Raw genomic sequence first — 26246 nt, 5'->3', positions numbered from 1 at the left:
CAGGCCCTGATGTCTGAAACAGACTTTGACTATTTCCTTAGCATTTGAAGCTCATTTAAGGATTTGTACAAAGGGGGTAAAGCGCAGGAACGAATGAGTGGGATTGGTGATCGTAAAGCACTGGTAGGTGTGTAGACAGTGGAAGTGTGAGACTGCCGTCAAGTCTTCTGCTAACTGCTGGAAGCTCCTGGGCAAGCCTAAAAAAAGGGAGTCCTGCTGAGAGTTCCTCTCAGCTGTTCTTGAAACAGTGGTTCCCAAACTTCTCAGTCTATGAACTTGGCAGAACACAGCTTACAGTCAGTAGAAGCCAGAGGTGGTGGAGCAGGGGATGCTATGGTGCTTTTCCCTGTCCTGCTTCCCTCTTTCCTAGATGCAGATTTATCCATATGCCCCTTCACCCGCTCTCTCCTGCCTCCCTACCCGCGCCCTTCCCGATCACAGTCATCCTTCCTACCATTGGAGGAGAAGTTGGGGGGCCTGAGTTCTGGCCCCCCACCTCTGACTCTTACCTTGCAGTGTAGCCTTGGGCACTCCGTTTTGCTTTTCTCATCCTCTCTGTCCTCCTCTCTCAGTGGAGTCCACAGTCTCTCCCAACTTCACAGAAGCCCTGGTTCTCTCAAGGCTGGCTTATATGTTGTGAAAATTCAGATGAATATTCTAGTAGTCTAGTTGTTTGTTTGTTTATTTTTAGCAAATTTAGAAATGGATGGCCTACCTGTGATGGAGGTATCATGGTACCATAGAAGGAACATGAACCCAGGGGTCATACAGCCAAAGGTTAAATCCCAGCTCTGCCACACATAAATTCTGTTCTTTGGAGAAATGCCTTGCCCTGTGTGTGTATGTGTATTAGTTTTCATGATAGTTTTATTAGAGGGTCATTTTGAAGATTAATGAGATTGTTTGTAAAAACCTGGCACATGCTCATGTGTTAAGGCTGGCCTAACACATAGTTTTCCCTTTGTGGGCAAACTCTGGCCTGATATCCTTGGATTCTTATTAGAGCTGCTATCAGCTGTATATTCTCAACAACAACAAAAAAAATCCCTTTTACTAATTCTCCAGCCTCTGTTTCCCGTGCTGAAAGTGACCTGCGGTCCTAGGATCCTTCTCTTAACAGTCTGCCCTATTTCAGAAGCTCTTGGAGGAAGATTCCGTTTTGCTGTTGCTTGTGCCTCCCCCATCTCCACATACCTATCTCTCCCTTTGCTTTGGAAGAAGAAAGGAAATTGGCCTTTTCTCAATGGTGGGGCAATTCCTGCCCATGACTACAGACAGTAACTGTGACCCCCGCTGGGTTTCTGAGTCATGTCCTCTCTTATTAAGAAAAGAGGGATTCCTGTTGGCTTCATAGCAGCTTCTGTTATGACTGTCTCCTTCCACCAGCGAGGGGCAGCTCGCTGCCTGTCGGGCAGATTAGGAGTAGCATCCACACGCTGATTTGGAGGCTTGCGACTTGCCTGCGGAGAGCGATGGAGGCACCTGGAAAGGTAGTGATTTGGTAGTGCTCCCGAAGACAGATTAACATTTAAAGTGAGGATGTGGCTGGAGGAGGGTTAGAACACACACACACAGCCCTGCAGAAATGGCACCTTGATGCCGCACGTGCCACCTCCTTGTGTGTCTTTAGAGACGAAGCTGTTTATTTTAGCAGCCCCCAAACAGGCTTATGCTGCTGTGAATTGCAATCTGTTCTACTTAATGAGCTATTCACTGAATTACCATCTAAGTTTTTTATTCTAGCCCTCTCTTATGGAATGAACAAAATAAAACCTTTCAGAGTGTCTTTTTTTTTGGGGGTTTAACTCTCCCAAGTTGCATGTGGAATTTGCTGGTCTAGCTGTAGATTCCCACCCCCCTCTTTTTTTTAAAAGTGTCTTCAATTTATAAGGAAAAGACAGGCAAAGGAGCCAGATGACCTTGCATTTAATGCTGCTGGTTTGCAGTAGTTCCCAGATATGGCATAAAGAACTCATATGCTAATACCAGAAAAGGTCTATAAAACAGACTTTTTCCTTCTTTGAACTATGGAAGTGCTCACACGCTTGGAGCCAGACTTGTGTGGGTTTTTATCCTGTCTCCAGCACTTAACTCAGCTCTGAGCTTTGTGACCTTTGGAGAGTTCTCCAACTCTTCTAAGCCTCAGTTTCTCATTTGAAAGTGGAAATAGTAATGATTCTTACCTCTTGGGGTTTAAGGAAAAATGAGAAATCCATGAAAGTGCTTATTAGCACAGTGCCTGGCAGACAGTAAGGACTCAGGAAATTTTGCTGTTATTATTCCATTTTTGCTGCCCATCCCTTGTCAGAGTGAAAGGACTAACGGAAAAAGGTTTTGGACTAGGAAATCATGTTCCAGTCAAGTCTCTAACCGAAACTCAGTGACTGTCATTTGACATCTATCTCAATTTTTCCATCTGTGAAATCTGAAAATGGTGTTTGCTGTACATACCCAACACCGGGCATATACAACAAGTGAGGTTAATGCAGATCCGCTGCTTTGAAAAGTAAAAAATGCTGTATGTGGCTGTTGAGTTGTCATTGCTTCACAGAGAAGACGGTCACCTTCACTCTTCTCAAAGGTGAGAGTTGAATGAATTAATTTGTGGAAGACATCCTTTAAATCATAACTCTCCTGTCGTATTTCAAATACAATTCAATGTATATATAGATTTTCACTTTGAAATTTTGTAAAGTACGATATCTTTACAATACTTAAGGTTACTGATTTTTTTGGAATTTCTCTTTAATCTCTATTAATCATATTCCCATTTTAAGAGCACTTGATTTGCCTGCCCAAATTGTTTTAAAATAGCCTGTCTAATATAATAGCAGATCCAGGGGTTGTCTCTTTCTTACAGGGAAGTTTAATTTATTGATGAGAGGACAAGCTAATTGTCAGTGCTAACCATGTCCTGTTGAGGTGACAGTTTGTGTCTTCTACTTGAGGCATGTCTCCCAGTGACTCTTCTGACTGTCTAGGAGCACTGTCAGTCAGCAGCTCCCGTCTGTCCATTTACCCATATGCAGGCAGAAACTCACTGCACCTGGTTATGAAGGTGCTTCAGTCCTAGATTTGCCACAGGTTATCAAAGCTAAAAGGAACCTTCAAGAAGGCCAGATCAGGGAAGACAGAGGTCAGCCCCCTACACTCCCCAACCTGTGATGGTGTAAACAGTGCTGACTGATTTCAGTGTTCTTCCCCTACTAAGCTCCAACTTGGCAGCACAATGCTTTTCCAATATGGTAATCTACAGCCATTACAGTGAATTAGAGTTGCACTCAGGAACCCTATTTCCCTTCCCTGATCCAGCTTAGGCTTCTAATTTCCAAGCAAAGAAGCCAAGGCCAAGAAAAGTTAAATGACTCGCCTACGGACACTAGTAAGTTAGTATTAGAGTTGGGATCTGATCCCATTTGCTTAGTTCTTTCAGATGTCTAGGTCTTCCTTACGAACAGAAATCCAAAGAACCATATCAAGTCCTTATCTCAAGATCAAATTTTTATCTAGTGTCTTAGAAACGGAGAAAAGGAGCCAAAAATGCATTAATCCATTTATAAGAAGTTGACTCTGTTCACACATTGTAAGACAGGGGTGGATAATAAAGGTGACATACCATCCTTCTTCTTTCTAAAACAGACCAGAACTTGAGAGCCTAAAAGAACTGTACCCAAACTTCCTTATTTTCCATCAGAATAATACATAATCACCCTGCTTTTTTAAATTTCCCTTTAAACATGGAGTACACATTTGTGCTCAGCTTCCGTGAATCCACTCAGCAGTAAATATCCCATGCCACAGAGTTGTAGCAGGCTAGATTAGGGACTATCCTGACAGCAGTCACCTTCTCTGTGTGCTGGTTTCTATGATGCTTCTAAATCTGTCAGGGCAAAAACTCCATCTTAGAAGCCAATCTGTGCTTCATCTTTGTGCCTGTTCAGTGCGGTGATGGCGATGCCTCTCTTGGAGATGAACTGTAATCATATCGCAGATCTACATTCGAAAATTTCACTTTCAAATCATGTGGCCTTGTGTCTAAAAGTAGAATGTCGAATTGAACGTTGTTAGAATCTTGAAGTTCTGAGGAAAGAGGAAAAATTAGGATTTGGCAATGCTCTCTTGGGTCCATCCTTTCCACATGACAGTATTTAGAGAAGTTGGAAGGTACATTATGTCTGGTTAAAAGAAGATCAGATTGTGGGGAAGAGTGTGAAAAAGAAAAAATCACCAGGGGCACTTCTGACGTAATTGGAGAAATTTAATTTTGCTAAACTCTATTTCTTAAGCCTTTCTGTTATTCAGTATCTTCCTTTGTTCTCCAAACAGCTCTAAAACGTATACCTACACAACCATGGTAGTATGAAAAGAGCCCATTCTTGGATTTGCATCCCAGTTCTCCTACCCACTAGCCTTAGGCAGGTTGCTCTGCCTGAGTCAGTTTCCTCATCTGAAATGGGGGTAACAATCCCTACCGCGTAATATTTGTGAGAAGTAAAGGAAGTATAGGTAAATCCCTTGGCACTATAATAAGCCCCCAGTAGACATTAGCTGCTCCTCCAAGGTGGGTAGATGGTGGTAGCAATGGCTGTTATTCAGACTGCCTCACACAACGCCTGGTATGTAGTAATCAATCAAAAACTATGATCTGCTGGTAGCTAGGATCTAATAAGCAAAGAAACACTCCTTTCTCTTCTTTCTCTCTGTTAATGACAGTGATATTCCACTCTTGTTCTCTTCCACCCTAGCTGAGTTGACCCATGCTATTGTTCCCTCTGTTTAGAATGTTCTTTCCAACTTGCCAAATGCCTTCAAAATCCAGCTCAAATGTTACATTTCCCTTGAACTCTGCTGACTCCTCAAAACAAACTAAGTCGGTCCTTCTTCTGGAGTCCCATGGCACTCAGTACAGTTTGAGAGGTCCTTCATAATAGCCATTACTACATTTAAAAAAGAAGTTTGTTCATATTTGTTAACCTCATTAGACTTTAATCTCCTTGATTATGTAGACTGTCTTATTTATCTTTGCTGCCCCTGGTACATCATGTAATACCTGGCCCATAGTTAGGTGTTTAGGAAATCTTTACCAGGTAGATGAATGAATATGTTTCTCTCCAATTTCCCATGTTTGCAAACCTCTAAGGGTTTGGTCTCTCTCCTCTCCTCTGCTCCCCTCCCCTCCCCTCTCCTCTTCTCTTCCCCATCTGATATACTTCTCACATAGGCTGATACTGTGGCCTCCGAGCTGTACACTCTGCCTGCCTCTCAACACTTTAAGCCGATGTGTCCGTCGTAGAGGTGTTGGCACATCCTCATTCACTTTCCTGCACAGTGTAGTCTGCAGCTCATCATATCTCACTTCTCTGGCCAGCATTCAAGCCTCCCACCAGCTAGCCCTCCGAGGCACTGTCCCTCGCCATTTCCTAATGTTTCCCCTCCTACCCCATCCACAGAAGTCTTAGCACACACAGCTCGTTAATACCGCTGAACTTCTACCTGCATTTTTCCAATCGTGTTTCACAAATGGCTTTTCAAGAGTCTGCTATGCAAAAAAGTACCATGCAAGGTGCTTTCTAGGGTACAAAGATGATTTAAAACTCTACAACTCTTGCTTTCAAGGAACCTACACGGGAAAGAGGCACACATCTGATTAACTATTGCAGGACAGGGCATGGAGGTGCCATAAAAGAGGTACAAATCCAAAACTTGGGGGTTTTGAGGATTGGAAAATCATAGCAAGTTGGAAAACATTGAGAAGTTTTTAAAGATCTCAGGAGAAGTTTTGTAAGGAGTATCATGTTTTAGACTTTAAATACATTATGATAGAGATTGGGGGTTGGGGAGAGTACCCACATTACAAGCAAAAGTGAAGGGGCCAGAAAAGGGAGGGCAGGCCTGTTTGTGCTGTGTGTATGGGTTGGGGGCTAGTGAGCAGAAAGGAGGAACTGCATAAGGCATTTTGCATAAGGCTTCGGACCACAGGAAGGCCTTCATTCTTAAGGCATTCATTCTGCTGCGTCTGCCAGTCAGGAGTCTTGAAACCTTATCTAAAAGTCACTTCTTCCCAATGCCCTAACATCTTAACCAGCCCTGATTAGCACCCACCACTTGTAATTACTTTAAATTTGTGGGCGCACTGTATCCCTTTACTTTTTGGTCATTTTCTGTGTTACTGTGACCTTCCCGTATAGACAGTCAGCTTCTTGGTGACTAAGACCAGGGCATCCCCTTACCTCCATTTTCATTCCTTTTCTGCCTTAACTCAATGCTTAGAAAGGTGTTCTTGCCACTAGGCACTTAGCAGGGTCCAGATCTGAACCCTGTGCTTCATGTTATTCATTTCCACCTCAGAGGTGAATCAGACAGGATTCCTGTCCCCGGGGAGTCCATATTCTAGTAACTGGTAATTATGAGCAACTTACTTAACCTCTGTGTGCCTTGGATTCTAATTTGTACAGTGGGATTAATAATCCCTTCCCTGCTCTCTTTAAATTTGGTAATAAGGACCATATACATAATAACACTTTAAACTCTGCAGCATTATAGAAATGTGAAGTATTAGCAGCAAATGCTTTTTGCATGAGTGAAAGTCAAGAGTAATTTTCCTTCCTGGGCCCCCAGCTGCTGAACACTTAGGAGTTCTGGAGCAGGAAGTTACGATTATGAGCAAATGAGAAACTAAAGAGGCCCTTCTACTTTTAAACTCCTTGGACATCAGTCCAGTGCTCCATGACTACCTCATGAACATTAGCACTATAACCAGATTACCAAGGAATTTGCTACTAAACGAAGCTATGAATTAGTGGTGGTGATTTACTGGGCAGTGCAAGGCCTGGCAAATCTAGAGCCCTCTTTTGCCTCACAGACAGAGGCCTTTGGGAGTGAGATGAAAAGTAGCCTTGTGTAGCTGCAGGCTGGCCCCCTGGGCAAATAAAGAAGCATGTTATCTGCATCTAAATAGTCTCTGAAGGATGCTGGTTGGAGATTGATGACCACAGTGGTAAGTCCTTCGAGTTTGGGAGAGTGGAAAGCAGGGTCCCAAGGGCTTCTGTCAGTGACAGGAGCCTGAGTTGTCAGAGGGAACCGTGGCCATAAAACCACTGACGGAATTAAGAAATGGATTGTTGTCATCAAAAGCATGGATTCAAGCACCTGTCTTCTTAGACCAGTCGCTAGTCGTGTAGAATGAGTCCCTCATCCAGTTCTGACTCCTGAGAGCTGAGAGCCTAAAACAGAGATGTCTTTTTCCTTTCATTCACTGCATGGATGTTTACTGAGCTGGGGATGTAAAGACAGAATTCAGTCCCTACTTTCACAGAGCTCACAGTTCACCCTCATGACATAAAGGGAGCTATAGAAACAGGGAGCTGATGATAGCTGAAATCAGTGTGAATACGACGTGCCAGAAGAGGTCGTGTCATGGAGTGACCTGCAAGGGTGCTGTCAGGAATTTTGGAAAGGAGGAGTTTTTAGCTTTAAATAATCAGGGAAGGCTCTGTAGGAGAGGTAGCTTAAAAACAGTGTTGGCTTGAGAGATACCCCAGAATCCCTAGGAAGGAAGGCCCTAAAGTCCCTGAGTTGGGAAGAAGAGCCCTCTTGGCAGAGGTGGTGATAATCCACTGGATGAGGGACTTTGGAGGTGGAGGGGAATGAAAATATTCTACAATGATTGTGATGGTGGTTACACAACTCTGACTATACTGATTGTATGGTATGTCAATTGTATCTCAATAAAGCTGTTTTTGTTTTTGTTTTTTCTAAAGAATCTGCTAGAGAGGAATAGATATGGGGACAGCAAGTCTGATAGGTCTGGGGTTACAAAAGTTTAGGAAAGAGACTCCCATCACTAATTAGGACTTTGACCTTGAGGGAGGATTGAACTTGTGGAACAAAATGAAAAGATGGGCAGCATTTTGCATCTAACAAAATGTAAGCCAAAAGGGACGCATAGATTGGGTACCTGTGCCATCACCAGGGTACCAAGACAGAATCGTAGAGAAAGCAGACCTCTCTTCCCTAGGTTAACTTGATTTGGAAGGGAAAGAGAGTTAAGTATATCTGTAGAGAGGTTATTTATGGAGGCTGGAACCAAAGAGTAAAGAATGAGTAGAAGCAGATGAATAGATTTGTGTCCCCATCAGCTTATTTTTTCAGGTTGAATATGTTGATGAGATCATTTTGGCCCTGAGTCACTGTATAGGAAAAATGGACTTTAATCTTGACTCCCTGGGCCAACAAGAGAACATAAGATACTTCAGAATAATGAGAGAAGCAGGAGGCAAATCGAGGCAGAGTGGTTTTCTTTTGTTGTTGTAGTTGTAATTACTATTCTTCTGTGTATTATGGGTGGACTAGAAACCTATTCTTTCCTCCTTCACTCACTGTGTGGATTTTATTCCCAAACGTTCATTCATTTCTAGGACATGGTCCGGCGTGGAGAAATCATAGACAATGACATTGAGGATGAGTTCTACCTCCGGCGCTTGGACGCAGGGCTTTTTGTTCTCCAGCACATCTGCTACATCATGGCAGAGATCTGCAATGCCAATGTGCCCCAGGTAGGAGGGGGCTGCCCTCCTGGATGGGTCCTTCCTTCCCTGCCTCCTTGCTTGCCACCTGCTTAGGTAGAATGGAGTGGATCACACTCTCCTTGAATTCCTTCACTCTATGTGGGCCCTCTTTTTTAGGGATGGGGGTGAGGTGAATACTTTCAATACGACGTATTCTGATGTCTACCAGGGCAAATGATGCTTTTTCTTTCTCTTTCCACTCTTCCCCTTCCTTATTAGATTCGCCAGAGGGTTCACCAAATCCTAAATATGCGTGGAAGCTCTATCAAAATTGTCAGGCACATCATCAAGGGTGAGTTGCACGTTGCTTGTGTCTGGGGCTCCAGGGAATTAGACGATGCTTTCTTTCTATCTCTGTCAATATCCCTGGAATTTGGTGCATAGCATTCTCTGCACTGAAGGCTTAAGTGTGTTGTCCAGTTCAGTGTGTGTCCAGGTCATCTTGTCAGAATACCGAAGACTAACCTAGTTATTCTCTGCCTCTGACCCTCTAGTTCCAGAATTTTAAAAACACATAACAAGAAGCACTAGGGGTTGGAAATTTAAAAACAAAACAGAAAAACACCAAACAAGAAATAAAAAAATCCAGTTCCAAACTGCATGTAGTGGAAGGAAATTGCTTTCTTAGGGAAAAAAAACAAGGAAGTAACAAGAACTACCTGGAATTAAGGCAGAAGGAAGTGAATCTGAGGCAGTGTGGTGTAGTAGAAAAAGCATGCCTGCTTTCCAGTGCTAGCTCTGCCTTCCCCCAGCTGTGTGAGCATGATCTAGAAGAAATTTTGCAAAAGTTCACAAGATACTTACATGATAGCATCCAGTGTAGTGCCTGGCACACAGAAAGTGCTTGGGTGAATGTCCTTCACCTACCCCAACGGGTCTGTCAAATGCTGTTGTATCTTTGGCTGGACCTGACTCAGCTGGAGCGGCTCCCAAGAGGCCTCCAGTCGTTGAGCACGCTCTCAGTCAGCTCTGTGGTGCGGTTCCACCCTCGGGCCACTTAGCACAGACTAACACACGTGGCGGCTAGAAGCCCGTATTGGCCTTTACAGTACTGATAATGCCAGAGTTCAGAGAGAGAGTCGTGATGGACGTAACTGCAGGCACATCGTCTCTCTCTCTCTGACCCTTGTCCTGCCCACTTCTAAGATGAGAGATTAGGCCAGATTTACTCAAAGAGTTTGCCTGTAAGTGGCTTATAACTCCCGTTACACGTGGGAGATGAAATGTGGAGATAAATGATACATATAATAAAGTGAAGAGAAGTTAAGAGCCATGGGTTCTGGGATCTGGCTTCTGAAACAGAATCCTGGCTCTGCTGTTTACTGTGATACCTTGGGCAAGGTATCTAATTGCCCTGGGACCTCATAGATTAGGTAAGAGGATTAAATGAGATGATATATGGAAAATATCTCAAGTTAATAAGTTCTTGGCAAATGTTAGCTATTATGAGTATTACGAACTATTATGATGATGATTATCATCAGCAGCATTATAAGTGAGGCATGGCTAAAACCCCATGGGAAGCCTTGTGGGAATAGTAACATTGAGCTGGGTCTTAGACATTCCAAAACAAAGGAACACTGTGAGTGAAAACATAGGACTGGAAATCACATGATCAGCACAGCCCTCCCAGGAGGGTGGGGATGGTAAATCCGTCGTGCCCATTTTGCAGATGGAGCCTTCGAGGCATTGGAATGTATTGTCTTCTCCCTCAGAAGGAGGAAAGGGGGAACTTGTTCATGAGCCTAGCCTAGCATCTTCCACAGTGGCATCATGGGTGCTCCCTCCTCTTTCTCAGTGTCACATTCACATGAGTTACTGCTCAGAGTGTCATGCCACCTCCTCCCTAAGGTGCAGCTGTGGTGATTTGCAACCCCAGCCTTTAAATGGCATTTACTTTCAACGCCCACATGTTCAATTAGAACTTTTTATTACTCTCAGCTCTACTCTCCTGCATTTAGGCTTCTCCCTGCACCTCCATTCCTGTGATCAAAACAGTGATCTGAGAAAGGAAAAGTGTTTTTAACAGGTGCTGACACGTAGTAGGTGGATGCTTTTCTTTCAGAGATCCTAACACATATACCTGAGGTTATTCAGGATTTTCATTTGCTGTGAGCCAGCCTCTGTCTCCCTCAGATCCCAGTTTATTCCCCAAGTGCCTGTTAAAGCACTGGGCGCATACTGGGTGCTGAATAGACATTTGTTGATTGTCTGGGCAGGTGAGCAGCCTGCACAGATGCTGTGTTCATTCCCACCACTCTTGTTCCTCTCCCCTGTTGCTTTCTTTTCCCGCTCTGTCCAGACTCTCAGATCCATCCTTCCAGACCCAGGTCCGGCCCTTCAGCTCTCTCGCCATCACCCTTCACAGCCAATCCATTAGTAAAGCTGCCATGTCTGCCTCCAGTCTCCAACCTGAATCAATCCACTTCTCTCCATGTGTTATTTCCCATCTTAGCACCCAGTTTATTTCCTTCCTAGCCCTTATCACAATCTGTAATTATTTTTATTTATGTCTTTGTTTCCTTGGTTTGTGTGTCTCATACATTAAAATGTAAGCTCCGTGACGTAGGGACATTGGCTCGTTCCCCGTGTCTCCTCAGCACCTAGAGCAATGCCAGGCACATAATGGACACCCGGTGAATATTTTAAACATTGTTGAATTAAACTCTACCCTTGTGTGAATTTAAATTGGCAAATGTTTACTGAGACTCTCCTCAGGGCTCGGCACAGTGCTAATACTGTGCTACTAAGGTGTCACACAGCACCTGCCCTCATGGAGCTTATAGTCTTCTGGGGAACATAGATGTAGAAATGGCCAACCATAATCAAGCTAAGTGAAATACACACTCCAACAACTACTCAGCTGGCATTGCTGGGTGCCAAGCTCTGTATCCAGTACTAGAGATACAAGGAATAATAAATAAGCAAGATCCCTATCCTTGAGGGTTCATGGTCTAGCTGGAAGCGATACTCGAAACTAACCATGATGTGCTAGGTGCTGCGTTAAAGTTGTGAACAGCATTAAGGGAGTGATAAGGGGGCAGTAATGGAGGCACAGGCCATACCAAGGAATCCCAGGGGAGGAAAGGCTCCTCCCAGGACTGGGAATGGTGTCCCAGAGGGAAAGGCACGTCCCAGGCAGAAGGAGCAGAGGTCCAACACAGGACATCAGCGGCCTTCATACGGACTCTGCCACATCAGTGGAGGCCAAGCAGGGGTGAGGGAGGCTGGAGCATTGGGTGGGGTTGGGAGTATTGCTGGGCAAGTCTCTCGAGTTCTGTTGGGTACACGGTGAGTTTGGGGTACGGGTAGCGCCTACATCCCTTTGTTGGCCAGCAGAGAGTAGACATTCTCATTGGGGAGGGAGAGGTGCTTGTTTGGACAATTTGAAGTCAGTAGTATGGAGGTGGTATTTAAAGCCAGGAAATTAGATGTCGTTGCCCAGGTCAAAGAAGTCCTCACGGGACGCTGACCACTGAAAACAAACGAAAGAAAGAGTTCTCTCCAGAGAGAAGGTTAAGGTTATAATAAAGGGCTCACGCTGGCCCCAGGAAGCCCATCTGCCCGCGGTGTGGGGTGGTGGAGCTGTGCCACAGGCTGCCTCTCAGCAGGCCCTGAAAGTGGTGCAGTGAGCACCCTCGGGGCAGTGCTGAGGTTGGAAAGGGGCGAGGCCACCGCAGGGCTGGGTAGGGGTGGCGTCCGGGCTCTGCTCAGGCCCACCTCCTAAAAGCCTTCCCGCCCTCCCCCTCCTGCCTCCACCCTTCACTCCATCACAGTGCGCGAAAAAACAGAGCCTCAGAAGGAAAACCAGCGCATCAGTCTGTCCTCTTTGATTTTAATTTTGTTTTTCAGTTTGGGTTGCTTCCTTTTTTTTTTTTTTTTAAACATGCTAATTAGATGCAAGCTTTTTTCTTTGATTTTATGGCCTATATATTTCCTAACTTTTGCTGGCAGGATGACAGCTGATGTATCCCTTGAGGTCTCAGGAAAACGCTGATGAGGCAAGCCCAGCAGGGGACTCTTCCCATTATATTTCAGTCCCCTTTCTCACGATCTTCCTCCCTCCTTTTCTGTTGGGGGTGCCAAGAGAGCTGGGAATAATTGATGGCTCATTAAAGTCCCTTGGTTTGCAGACTGCTTACTCAGTGCTCCCAAAGTCCAGCTTTCCCTGAACTTGCAGCAGCTCTGGCCTGAGGCCTCTGCTGCCCGCCTAGGGGACGGTGGTCTCTGTGCCAGAGAAGGACCACGTGCTCTGAAAGGGCAGTGACAGTCGTCCTGGCTTTTATCTTCCGGTGCCTGGAGCACGCCTGGTGCAGAGAAGGGGCTCAGCTAATGCTTATTGAGGGTGCTGGCTGAGGTGGTGCTTCAGGCTTCTTTGTGCTGTTCCAGAAATCCGGGACCACTGTAGGTAGAGTGGTCACTCCCGAGCATGTCCTCTGTGCCAGGCTTTTAATGTATGTTCTCTGGTTCTCACGACGGTCCTAAAAGCAGGATTACAGTCTCCATTTTGCAGTTAAGGTAACTAAGACTTGTGGAGGTTAAGGGATGTTACCCAAGTCATTATTAATGCTGGAAACTGGATCCAGACTCAGTCGGTCTTCCATCTGGCAGAAAGGAGAGCTCTAACTGTACCAATTGGCTGATACACTCCTACTGCATTTTAAGAAAGAAAATTTAGGGCATCCACCTTTACAGAGTACCCACTGGCATCACAGGGCACTAGGTGGGCTCCTTAGATGAGTGAGACACTTAGGAGGCCCTGTCCCCAAGGCAATTCAGTGCCATCACATGTGAAATAAATAAGCACAACACAAAGCAGATTGAAGTCAGTGCTAAGATATGGAGTGAGACTCAAGAAAGCACAGTTAATTCTGCTGGAGATTAAAAAGGAGCTTGAAGATCCAGAGAGGCTGCACAGAGGAGGAGGTGCTTGGGGTTTTTTTTTTAATTGTGGTAAAATATGCATGGGAGTTACCATTTTAACCATTGCAGCTATCACCACCACCTGTCCATAGAACTTATTTTCATCTTGCAAAACTGAAACTCTGTACCCATGAAACACTTACTCCCCATTCCCTCCTCCCCCAGCCCCTGGCAGCCACCCTTGTGTGTTCCGTTCCTGTGAGGTTGATGACTGTAAGTAAGGAGATGGCTTCCTGAAGCCTGTGAAGGACCTCCATAGGCAGATGCAGATGTACATTGAGTGGTCCTCTCCTTGGACATGGAGTAGGAGCTGTGACCTGGGAATACTTCTTAGTATAAATACTTGTGCCAAGGGTTACCATGGAAGCCTCTGGTGAGTCTCCTGAATGTTTTAGTCACTGGTGAAAGTTGTTGGAAGGTCAGGTGGTGCTGGGCTGTTTGGCAGAGGAAAGCTTAGAGGATTACTGACTCAAAACTGTCACTGGTGGCGAAAAGACTGAGCCAAAGACTTCAGAATGCTTTCAGAGATTGGCTCCCGGCCCTTTGATTTGCTTGTGTTCTTTATGGCTTGAAGTCTTCTCTCAGAAGCTCATAAACATGTATTTCCATATTGATTTCAGCTCTTGGTAACCTGAGCTTTGCTTCTGTGATTTGAAAGCTGCAGAAGCTGATAGGGTTTCTCTTCTGGTGACACGTTGATGTGCGTGACTTGCACCAGGCCATGGCTGCTGTGGCCTCTAGGGTTGGGAGGCAGGAAAGGACCCCGGAGGGGCTGTTTAACCTTAGGCAGCTACTTGCCCTCTCCCTAAGCCACAGTGTCTATAAGATGAGGGTAATCTGCCTCAAAAGGTTGCTGTGGGAATTAGATAAGGTGCTGCAGGTAAAGTGCCTACATGTTGGCACGTAATAAGTGCCTGATAATGGTAGCTACCGTCGTCACCATTGTGATTCGCATCCCAGCTCACGCAGGATAAGCAGAACTGAGAGGCACAGACCAGCAAGAATTCTGGCTCTCTGTAACTTGGGGTAAGTTAGTAGATAACCTGTTTGAGCCTTCCTTTACTCCTCTGTAAGAAACAAACCGAAAGTGAATACTGCCCCAAGGAAGGCTGAGGTTGAGATGCAGTTGGGGGCCTGGGACAGAATACTTGCTCAGTAAATGCAGGTTCCTTCCTTCCCTTCCCTGGCTTAATCCTTTCACCGGTGCTGGCAGGAAAGCCCATGGACCAGCACCCAGGCCATACTCCTCAGGGCCTGGTGGGGGTGGAAGGGGTAGGTGGTGCTTTTTCAAGCAGCCGAAAGGTCTGTGGGAAAATGGTCTATGGGGATGTGACCCTGTTAGCACCGTAAGCAAAGGGTAAGTTTCCTTCTCCTCCTCCTTTAAGTAGGTTTCATTTTAATCAGATCCCTGATGAAGCTTATATCCCCACTTGCAGCCCCAGCACAACTTCCTCCTCCTAGAGAAGTAACATTAGTCCCTCCACACTCATCCTTGTCGTTAAGGACTCTCTGTTAGACCTCAAAGGATTTTACTTTCCCAGTTTCTATTTTGTGATTATTTCTATGTCTTCAAGCATTTTCAGTGTAAAAATATTGGCGTTCCGCTTCTCCCCACTCACCCTTCCTCCTGCACTTTTTCAAGGGTGAGTGTTTAAGGCTTAAGGTCCAGGGATCTGAACCAGGCTTGTGAGCGCTGGTCCCAGTCTCTGTCATCGAAGACAGTCCTTCCCCATCCGCCAGCCCAGGTGTCCCTCCCTCTTCCTCTTACCAAACACAGAACAGCTTGTGTTCCATGTCTGAATAGTAAACCTGCTGTCTAAAGTTTGCTTTAATATTTATGCGTTCAGCACTGCTGCCTGTTTTTGAGCTCCATCAAAGCCTTTATTGTAAGAGCATTTGAAAATGCTGGAGAAGTCGAGAAGGGAGTCTATGTGTACACCGTGTTTCTCACTCTCCGGCCCGACTCACGCTCTTCCTGTCTCCCCTCTCCCTCTCCCCCACCCTGAAGTTCTCCCTTCATCTAGTGTCTCTCTTTTTCCTGCATTCTCTCCCTTTCTTACACACACACACACACACACACACACACACACACACACGCGCGCGCGCGCACAGAGCAAAGAGGACTCTTTCCCAAGACCTCTGGGAGGAATCCGTTCAATATTTATAAACTGCTGCAGCAGCTTTAATAACCAGAGGTAGCTGGCGCCACCAAGGCTTGCTCCAAACAGGATTCTACTCTGGAAACAAAGAATGAGTTGGGGTAAGGGGTGGAGGGTGAGAGGTGAGGTGCACAGCTGGTACCAGCTGCCACGGCCAGTGGGAGAGCGCTCGGGGCTTGTCAGACCCGCTGGGCCTGGCCCTGTGGCTGGCTCGCTGCGGGACCCTGGCCGGTCACCTGTCCATCCAGTTGCAGTACATTTCTGAGAGGCCTGCCAGCCCTGACACTCAGTGACCTGGCATGAGGGAGCATGGCCCCAGCAACCCACTCCACATCTGTTCTGGCTGCTGAGGCCCCTTTACTCCAGGACATTCCCTCCAGAGCCTTACCTTTTTTTTTTTTTTTTTAAACATCTTTATTGGAGTATAATTGCTTTACAATGGTGTGTTAGTTTCTGCTTTATAACAAAGTGAATCAGCTATACATATACATATATCCCCATATCTCCTCCCTCTTGCGTCTCCCTCCCACCCTCCCTATCCCACCCACCCCCATCCCACCCCTCTAGGTGGTCACAAAGCACTGAAGAGCCTTACCTTTTATGAGGACGTTGTAGCCCTGCCACAGCTGGGGTGCTTTGGAGATTTTTTCCCCAAAGGATGGGGAACAGGCAGGGTAAGATACTGCCTAGGTAAGAGGATGCCACTTTGGGGACCAGCTCCCCAGCCCCACCCCCATGGCTTTTGACGTGCCTTTTTCACTTCTGACACATGTTCTTGGTTTGAATATCAGCTCCTCTACCATCCTAGACTTGGGCAGGTTGCTTCAGTTCTCTAATACGCCTCAGTTTCCTCATCTCTGTAAACAGAGATGGTGCTCTTTGCCTTATAGGATTGCTGCAAAGATTATATGAGACAATATAGATAAATGCCTGGCACGTAAACAGTGTTCACCACATGTGAGGTCCCATTCCACTCTGTACAGGATAGCCCCTCTTCCAGATCCTACTAACTTCCTTCACAGCCCATCTCCAGAGAGCAGGTAATCTGACTGTTTCCTCCTTCCCCGCATGCGGAGCAACAGAGGAGACTTGTCCATTGGGTGGGTGCTCTGTGTACAGCGGTGGCATGTGTTTTTCTAAGTCCTTGGTAGGGATGATTCAGCAGGGGATTGATACAGACTTTGGTCCTGTACTCTGCGCATCCCTGGAAAGAGATTAGGTCCCTCCAGGGAAGTTGGCTTTACTTGGAAAAAAATCACTGCCCCAAAGAATCAGACTGTTTCTCCACTTCCCTCTCTCCTGGGTCTGAGAATACATTAGGAGAACAAAGTGTTAGTTCAATCCATTAAGACTTGCTTTCAGACCATGCCTCTGAGGGTATTAAATGCTATAATGGTCATTCCTCTCTCTCCTGGGGCAGGAACTAGATCATTCACATGTGAGTAAGAGATACCACTTACATACAGCCCCTAGCCTTCTCCCGCAGCCCAGTTTCTGTTCTCCCATCACCCCAGCCCTCCCTTTAAGGAGCCTTAATAGAAGGGATCACAGCCGTTTGCTGTTGGAGGTGATGGATAGGCCTAACAGAAGAGGATGATTTCCAGGGGGAGACACACAGCTGGCACATGTCTGAATCCCAAGTCCCGTTTTCCGGCACATGTCCAAAGTAATAAAGAGGACGGAGGAAAAATGAAGAAGTGGCAGGGGCAAGGTTATTTCTCCATCATGGTGGGGGATGGGAGGTAGGGGAGGGTTTGCAGGCTTTCTTCCCTTTCCCCACTCTTTGTCTGATTTGGATGAGCAGATGTTTTATTATGCAGAAGCCTCTTGCAAGAGAGTTTTCTATTGTTCCATCTCAGGCCACCCCAGGCAGGGAGCTGGGGGCAGACCCGCAGGCACTCATCCTGATCCACTGCCCTGAGAGCTTATTCACAGCACCGGACTGGTAGTTGGCTCTCAGCCCGGCTCTGCTGGGAATTTAGCTGAAAGTAAGGCGAAAGCCCCTACCTTCATGAATCTGTCAGTCTAGAGGGAGAGAGGGGACAAGTAGAGGATGATCTAGAAGTCAGGCCTGCGGTGGAGACAGAGGCCTGAGGACAGGAACAGGAGTCAGAGGTGAGCGGGCGGGGCTTCGTGGAGAAGGTGTCCTTGAAGGATGTGTGGTGTTTCCCCCAGAGATGTTGCTGGCCTGAGCGAAGCAGGCTCAGGGAGGGAACTAGCGTATCTTGAACATCTGTTATTATAGGTTCTTTACATGCATTTGTGGAGGGGGAGACCGCTCAAGGCCACCTAGGATTGTGAGTCAGAGTCAGGATACAAACACAGCCCACAATGTTGCACCATCTCCTGTCTGAGGGCGGGGCAGGGCACACTCAGCACACAGAGGAGTTGGATCTCCGTCTCCCCTCCCCGTCCACTGTGCTCTGTGCACCTGCTCCTGGGAGTCACCGCAGGAAGCCCGGGGCCCCACTCGCCACTCGGGCCCTGCACTCTCGTCCCTAAGCTCCACACATCATTTCTGTGCCATATCGCACCCCTTCCCGCCTCCTAAAACCAGCTGACCACATAATCTGGGGGGGCCAGGACACTTTTGAGAATAAAATGGAGGTGTGTTAAGTACTCTGTTGGGATAACAGGGGAAACGGGACCATATGTTTACCCACCTTACAACTCTTTGATTATGTCCTGTCATCAACATCATGTCCTGTATTCCCATCCTCTTTAGGCGTATTTCCTTTATCTCCCTGCTCTAACTAAAACTGTCTCTACCAGGGATGGGTCCTCTCAAGTGGTACCTACTTTTTCCCACGTGCCTTTTACCACTGGAGACAGGGAAGGGGGCCTTCCACGCTCCTCCTGGGCGTCTCTAGACCATTCTTTCTCCCTCCCTCTTTCCAAAAAACACCCATTTGTTTCCATCTCATGTCAGTGGACTGTACCCCAGCCCCCCTCCTTGGTGGTGCAGACACCTGTTCCCCTTATTCCTTGGAGGAATTCCAAGCTCCCTGTCACCCTCTCCACTACCCTGTCGTATTTCTTAGCAACTTCACTATCCACATCTCTTTCTCTCACGCCCCATTTCCAGTCTCTCAGTAAATCCTGCTGGATCCACCTTCAGAATACATCTAAAATCTGAAGACTTCTCACCTCTACCATGACCTCCTTGGACCAAACCACCAATCAAATCACATCTCCTTCCTTCTGCCCTTGCCACCTTCAGGGTATCTTCCACACTGCAGCTAGAGTGAGCTGGTTAAAGTCAAATCATGTCATTCTTCTGCTTAAAACTCTCTTATAACTTCTCATCTCAGGGGAAAGTCCAAAGTCCTGACAGTGGCCCAACACGACCTGTGCCCCGCCCCTCCCCGGCTCTGAGCTCCGTGCTCACCTCAGAGGGTCCAGGCTTGCTCCCCTCTCAGCCCCTGCTCTGCTGGCCGCTCTGCCACTCGCTCCTAGGTATTCCCCCACACACCTGCTTCAGGTCTTTAATCAAATCCCCCATCTCTGTGAGGCCTTCTGACAGCCACCCTATATATTTTACTTACCTTTCGGTTTGTCTCCCCCACTAGAAAGTAGGCTCCACAAGTGCAGAGGTTGTCACCTGTTTTGATCAGGACTTTATCCCCATTGCCTCAAATAGTGGTTCTCAAATGGGAGCAGCATCCGCACTGCCTGGAGGACTTGTTCTCACAGACCGCTGGGCCCCATCCTCAGAACTTCCTAATAAGTAGGTCTGAATTGGACCCCCAAATCTACATTTCTTTTATTTTGGCTGCACCACGCGGCTTGTGGGATCTCAGTTCCCCGACCAGGGATTGAACCCCGGCCCTGGCAGTGAAAGTACCGAGTCCTCACCACTGGACCGCCAGGGAAGTCCCCAGATCTGCATTTCTAACAGGTTCCTGCGTGATGTTGCTGCTGTTGGTTGGGGTCGCCGCTCTGAGAACCACTGGGTCTGGGGCAGCACCTGCCCATAATAGCGTCCACTGTGTGTGTTAAGTGAAGAAAGGCTGCAGCTAGGAGGGGAATGCAGGCAGGGACAGGGGAGTTGGGCCCTTTCCACCGTGGGCCTTGAATGCAAGACCAAGGAGTTTGCACACAACTGCCACCATGGGTGCCACTAGAGGCATTAGAACAGCACACACCCCACGGGAGCTGGGGTTCAGAGAGAGGTATGATGTGACCCGGCCACGAAGGACCCCACGCCTCAGATTCATGCCTAACCCTGCCTCTGTCTCCCCAGAGTATGCGGAGAACATCGGGGACGGCCGGAGCCCGGAGTTCCGGGAGAGCGAGCAGAAGCGCATCCTGGGCTTGCTGGAGAACTTCTAGCGGCCCCTGGCCCTGGGCAGCAGGGACTCTCTCTGGGCCTCCCCCAGAAACAGTTTTTACGGAGCTCGATGTGACTTTTGGACAAATAAAAGCTAGTTTTGGTATTCCTGGGCTCGTGTTCTCTGTACCTTCTAACCTTTACCCAACACCTTTCCCAGCAGTGCTCACGGAACGCGTCTGAGGAGGCTTAGTGGTTGGCCTCCCGCTTCCAGTGAGGAACCTGAGGCTCTGAGAGCAGACGAGTGATAAAGTGGCCACTGTGGCTGCCCTGGGGCTTGCGGTGAGGCTGCCCGTCTGCAGCTGGAAAGGGGAAGGCATGGACCGGGGGCCTCTCTGGGACTTCCAGCCCTGACACAAAGAGTCTGGGCGTGTAACACGGGGCACGGGGCTCGTGCAGAAGCACCCTGGGGAGGGCTTCCTGGCACTGCGAGACCGCCTGCAGAGCACACAGTCCTCAGAGCAGCGGTCTGAACCCCGGCCACACGTCAGAGTCGCTCTGGTTGGAAGGGGGCTTAAAAGTACATATCAGTGTTGGGCCCCACCCCAGAATGATGAAATCGGAATGTCCAGTGAGGCCCAGGTGCTGGTACTGTCCTAAGCCCCCAGGTGGTTCCTAGCGTTAGGGTGAGAGCTACCACTTCAGAGTAGACAGGGGGTCCACATCCAGCAGCAGTGTTTACCAGCTGTGGCAGTTTGGATAAGTGACTTCACCTTCTTGAATCTCACTTCCTTCATCTGCAGAGCGGGGGTAATAATACCCATTTGGTGATTTCTTTTGTCCTTCCCTCACACGTCTGTGGCTTCAGAATTGCAGTCTCACCCCTTTTACAGGGACTGTGAGAAAGCTGGTCTCCTCCTCTACAGAAGTCAGCGGTCCTTGAGCGTGTTTTTATTCTGTCACAGAGAATAGAGTCCTCGTGAGTGAGGAGTGGGAGGACAACCGACTTAGAATGAAGTGTTTAGCCCAGGGTCAGCAGGTCCGCTACGAGGGACACCGCATGCTCTGCGCTGTGCCCGTGGCCACCATTCAGTCAGAGCAGCTCTGGCTGCTCAGTGAGCCCCCAGGGGCAGGGCTCCAGGCAGCCACTACCATCTGGCCAGAGTTGACATGCCGGGAGAAACTGTTCGCCATCCCAGGCAGCCCGCCAGGGGGACTCGGAATCAGATGGCACCTGTATCACCCCGGATTGGGCTGGTGACGGAGCGGTGGGTGAGGCAGGCCCTACCCTCCCGGTGCTCATGTCCAGCCTGGCGGGAAGATGGACGGTGTGCCTCTTACTACCATGAGGTAAGCGCTCCCCAGAGAGGCATCTTGAGCCTGCTCCAGGGCCCGTTACAGAATCAGAGTTGCCCTACAGTCACATTGTGGATTTAGTTTTTTGGGGTTTTTTTTAATTTTTATTTTTTTATTATTTATTTATTATTTTTATTTTTAGCTGTGTTGGGTCTTCGTTTCTGTGCAAGGGCTTTCTCTAGTTGCGGCGAGCGGGGGTCACTCTTCATCGCGATGCGCGGGCCTCTCACTATCGCGACCTCTCTTGTTGCGGAGCACAGGCTCCAGATGCGCAGGCTCAATAGTTGTGGCTCACGGGCCTAGTTGCCCCACGGCATGTGGGATCTTCCCAGACCAGGGCTCGAACCCGTGTCCGCTGCATTGGCAGGCAGATTCTCAACCACTGTGCCACCAGGGAAGCCCCTGGATTTAGTTATTTTTTAATTTCACTTTTCTGTAATTATAATAGCGACCATGTATCAAACACCTGCTATGTGCTACTCACTTTACGTCCCTTCTTTCTAACCTGCACAACAGCCCTGCTGGCATCATTATCCCCGGTTTACTGAAGCCGAGACTGAGGTCCCAGAGGGTAAGTAACTTGTGCAAGGCCCTGGGACCAGTATGCACGGAGCCGGCATTCAAAGCGAGGTCTGACTCCACAGCCCGTGCTCTGCCCTCCCTTGAGCTGCCTTGTTCAGGAGACAATCACAGGTCCCTGACTGATACAGTCCACTTCGATCTGTTCCCCTGTCCATATGGGATTTAATGAATTCACAACGAATGTAACCTATAGAATCTTAAATTTTTTTTAATTTATTTTTTATTGAAATATAGTTGATTTACAATGTTGTGTTAGTTTTTGGTGTACAGCAAAATGATTGTTCCCTGTGCTGTGCAGTCGGACCTTGTTTATCCATCCTATATATAACAGTTTGCATCTGCTAATCCCCAACTCCCAATCCATCCCTCCCCCACCGCTCTTCCCCCTTGGCAACCACAAGTCTGTTCTCTATGTCTATAAGTCTGTTTCTGTTTCATAAATAAGTTCAGAATCTTAAATTTTTTGAACTAAGGTTTGTACTTAGATCATTAGTCCTTCAGCTTTATTTTCTTTTTAAATTTTGTTTTTACCCAGGTAGTGCTTGTACATGGTATAGAAGTTCAAATTTTAACAATAGGTATGCAGAGAGGCGTCTCCCTTCCCATCTCCCACCCGCCCCCAGGCCTCCCTATCCCTGGAAGCAACTGCTGTCACCTGATTATCCATCCAGAGAAGTTCTGTCCAGCAGTTTTCCAGCTGTATTCTACCTGAGCCCCAGGCTTCCCACAAGTGCATCAGAAGCCAACATAGAAGAGAAGGTAGGTAGGGCTCCAGGCCACTGACCCCCTCAACTACAGTCCCCCTGCTTTGCCCTGCTTCCTATGTTAGACTGCCTCCTGAGAGTTTGTTTTTCCAGTAAGTCCCTGTACTAAAAGCAAGTTTGAACTCACACCTTCACTTTCAAATGAGGATGAGGTCCCCTTTTCCATCAGTTTTGTGATGGGAGGGTTTGGGGGGAATGTGAGGTGCAATCCCTTAGGATTCAGAAAGAGTGTACGGTTCCAGGGGTTCGGAGACCAAGGAGACGGGATAAGGAGAAATCTCTAAACTCGGCTAACTTTAACAACCCACCACTCAAGGCTAAGAAAAGCTTTAAGAACAAGGGAAAGATCCTCATCATTAACCTTGCTCACCCTTAGGCTCGAGGGGTGTGGGCCTACCTTTTGCATCTGCTCATGGCTGAGATTCTGCCTCACCAAGCAGCCCCACCCCTCCAGGAGGACTTCTTGGGCTCGAATAAAGGCCCCACTTGCCCTGTGGTTCTGAACACGACCTCTGCGTCCGCCACTCGTGGGCTTCCCAAGCTCTCCCCTTCAAACAAAGCCCCTTCATGTCCATCCTTGGGTCCATAGCTGAGTCCAGGACATGGCACCCCAGCCAGGCGGTATTCCTTTTCCTATCTAAACACGGCAATAAAATAGCCTTTCAGCACTATTAGCCAGAATTTCTTCATGAGGGAAGTGAGGATTTCATTTTCCTCTTCCTTTGCAGCTTGCTGCTCTGCTCATGGTGGTCAGCCTGAATTCAGCGGCGTCAAGATGGGCCGTGTCTAATTTAGAGAGATTTGCATGCAGGCTGCATTCCTTCTTTATCTGGGGGAAATGCATCGTCAGGGAAGCTGGAAGGCAACCTTCAGTCACCCTCACAGCAGCACCAGTGCCCAGGTGGCATCTCCTGCCATTACCAAGAGCGTCAATTTAGTGTCCACAGGGAGACCAGACTCGCTTTCCTAAAGGCAAAAACTTCTTGATTAGATTTTCTTACTCCACAGTAGAGAGAAAAGCGGAGCCACATTTTTCAATCTGTCTTGCTCCCTGGTACACATGGAAAGTGGTTGGTATCACAGCGGCGGGCCTTCGTTATCTGTGCCGAGAAAATGGCAAGCGCTCCTCCAGTCACCTTTCCCTTGATAGGTAACACACGCCCTTGGCATAAACTTCAGAAGGTACATAAGGAGATTCAGTGCATAAGTCTCCCTGCCAGATGCGTCTCCGGTCCACCCAGGCCCCTCCCCAGAAGCAGCCAGTGCTAATGAGCTGCAGTATCCTTTCGGAGGCAGTCTTCAGTGTCTTCAAGTGAATAAATATAGTCAACACAAACGGTGGCATCTCCCGGTCTCTGGTCTGCACCTTGCTTTTCACTCTACATCTACCCAACGCACAGAGTCCCTCCCCCTACTCCTTTAATAGCCGAGCTCCACTGCAGAGCGGTACCATAATTCGGTTAATCCCGTTAATGGACATTTAGGTTGTCTTCAATCTTTGGCTATTACAATGCTGCAGTGAACATCCTTGTATAGAACGTCATTTCACACATGTGTGAGTTCAAATTCGCAAGCAGAATTGCTAAGTCAGAGGGGATGTGCAGTTTTCACTGGGATGCATTTTGTCACGTTGCCCTCCTTCCGTCAGTGGTGTATGTGAGGGCTGCCACACACCCTCCGTGGCCGTGTTAGCCGTCTTCATCTCTGCCTCTCTGATCGGGGAATGGAGTTTACTGTCTTAATTTGCATTTCTCTTATGAGTGAAGTCATTCAGTGTTTCGGAAGAATGGAGTTACTGAGTGTGTGCCATATTAGCTGATACTCGTTGAAGCTTGTGCTATGAGCTCGTCAAATTAGCACATTTAACCCTCGTTCATGAGGTGTAGGTACTTTTATTATCAATCCATTTCACAGATGAGGAAAGCAGATCGAGAGGGTCAGTGGCTTACAAAGTGACGGAGCTGGGAGGGGAACAGCAAAGCGGTTTCAAAGCCCACACTCTTGACCCCAGAGCCACACTGTCCCCCAACTACGTGGCAGAGAAGGGGCTCCGCCCTATCGCACTGGAAGCAGAAGCCCCAGAGAAGCAGCCCGCTCAGCCTCATGACTGAAGCCCCCAGCGGCCCTGCCGGGTCCCTGCTTTCTCCCTGTGTCTCTCACGCCACATCTGAGCAGTGGCTGCAGCACTCACCTGCGTGAGGGCCCCGGGGCCAGGCTCCCTGGCTGCTCTTCCCTGGAAGAAGGTTAGGCTTTCCCACCGCAGCAGTGAGGAGGAGAAGCCACTTTCAAGCACGCTTGGAGCGAGGCTCCTTGCCTGCCTTTCCCGTCATCCCCCGCTCTGCCCGTCCACCAGCTCCCACCCCTCACCCAGCACCTCCCTGCTCCTCGTCCCACGTTGCCTCCTTCCAGTCGTCTCCCGGGAAACATTTGCTGAGCACCCACTCTGTGCCAGGCCCCATGCTGGGCTCTGGAACTGTGCACCCCAGATTGAAAGGCAGTGTGGACCACCCCCCACGGTAGCCAAACAGGGTGTCACGAGAGAGCGATGATGGGCTTCAACAGAGGTGAGGGGCAGAGAGGGGCCCACAAACCTAGCAGGAGAGATTGGGAGAGACGGGACCCGGCACCGTAACTGTGTCTTGAGTGACTTTCATGGGGGCCTTAGGATGGCCGCGAGTCTCAACACCCAAGAGATATCAATAGAAAGTCATTCGAGGCAGAGGGAACTGCGCAGGCAAAGGAACGGGGCCATGACAATGCAGGGGGCCTTTGGAGATGAGGGGGTTTTCACAGTTACTTCACTGGATGCCCTGGCTACCCTGAGGTCAGCGAGGCCGGGGTTGAATGAGCTTCTGGCTGTGGCAGAACCTGACAGAACCACATATGTGGTGATTTCCTGGGAGTTCAGAGGTCACGTTTGTCCAGAGTCACAGCTTGTTCCAGTTAAATCTCCACAGTCCCTGAGTGATGGAGAAACAGATTCCATTGGATGCTGGTGAAGCCTCCATTCTGACCCCTCAAGCAAGATCTGGCCTCGCAGGTCATGCAGAAAGTGCCCAGGACCCAGATACACTGATATTAGCTGAGCAAGGAGCAAGGCCACCACCCCTAAGGCAGCGGGAAGGCTGCAGGAGGCTTCCCACAGCCCCTGGGAAGAGGCTCTGCTCTGAAGTCCTAGAGAGCAGCTGGGGAAGAGCCACCAGAGGTGGGTCTTCAGAAACCAGGCTGTGGTCTGGCCACCGCTGAGGAAGGTTCCAGCCCGGCTCCAGCCCCTGAGGCCTCAGCAAGCCCGCCCATCCAGGAAACACCCAGATGCAGGAGGGCAGGGGACCAGGGGCAGGAGCCCCCAGCCCACCCTCTGTGAGGCATGAGCCTCACCCTCTCGGAATCTCGGCTCTCCTTCATCTGGGGACTGAGAGGGTCTCTGAGGGCGCAGCCCGGGGAACTCCACACCTGTGACCAGCTCATGGTACCAGGGAGTTCATCACCCACCTCCCCCGCACCATTTACTGAACACCCACCAGAACTGGAAACAAAACAGACATTGTCCCTGCTCTCCAGGAGCTCACATCCTCGTGGGACAGACTGAAGGACAATAAACAAGTAAACAAATACGTAGAGTGAT

The 26246-nt window shown here is 48.3% G+C and overlaps 1 protein-coding gene across 1 annotated transcript in view; it reads left to right on the top strand.

The window, feature by feature from the left end:
* Nucleotides 1-20089, top strand: part of CTNNBL1 (catenin beta like 1) — a 163461-nt gene extending 143372 nt beyond the window's left edge. The window contains exons 14-16 of the mRNA XM_036825769.1: nt 8418-8555; nt 8787-8859; nt 19893-20089. Coding sequence (XP_036681664.1) covers nt 8418-8555; nt 8787-8859; nt 19893-19981 — 300 coding nt within the window. The 3' untranslated portion in view covers nt 19982-20089. The remainder of the gene's footprint in view (nt 1-8417; nt 8556-8786; nt 8860-19892) is intronic.
* The last annotated feature ends 6157 nt before the right edge of the window (nt 20090-26246 follow it).

Source organism: Balaenoptera musculus, chromosome 15 (genome assembly GCF_009873245.2).
Source record: "Balaenoptera musculus isolate JJ_BM4_2016_0621 chromosome 15, mBalMus1.pri.v3, whole genome shotgun sequence".
Classification (NCBI taxonomy): Eukaryota; Metazoa; Chordata; class Mammalia; order Artiodactyla; family Balaenopteridae; genus Balaenoptera; species Balaenoptera musculus.
This window is presented reverse-complemented; position numbering and strand designations above follow the sequence as displayed.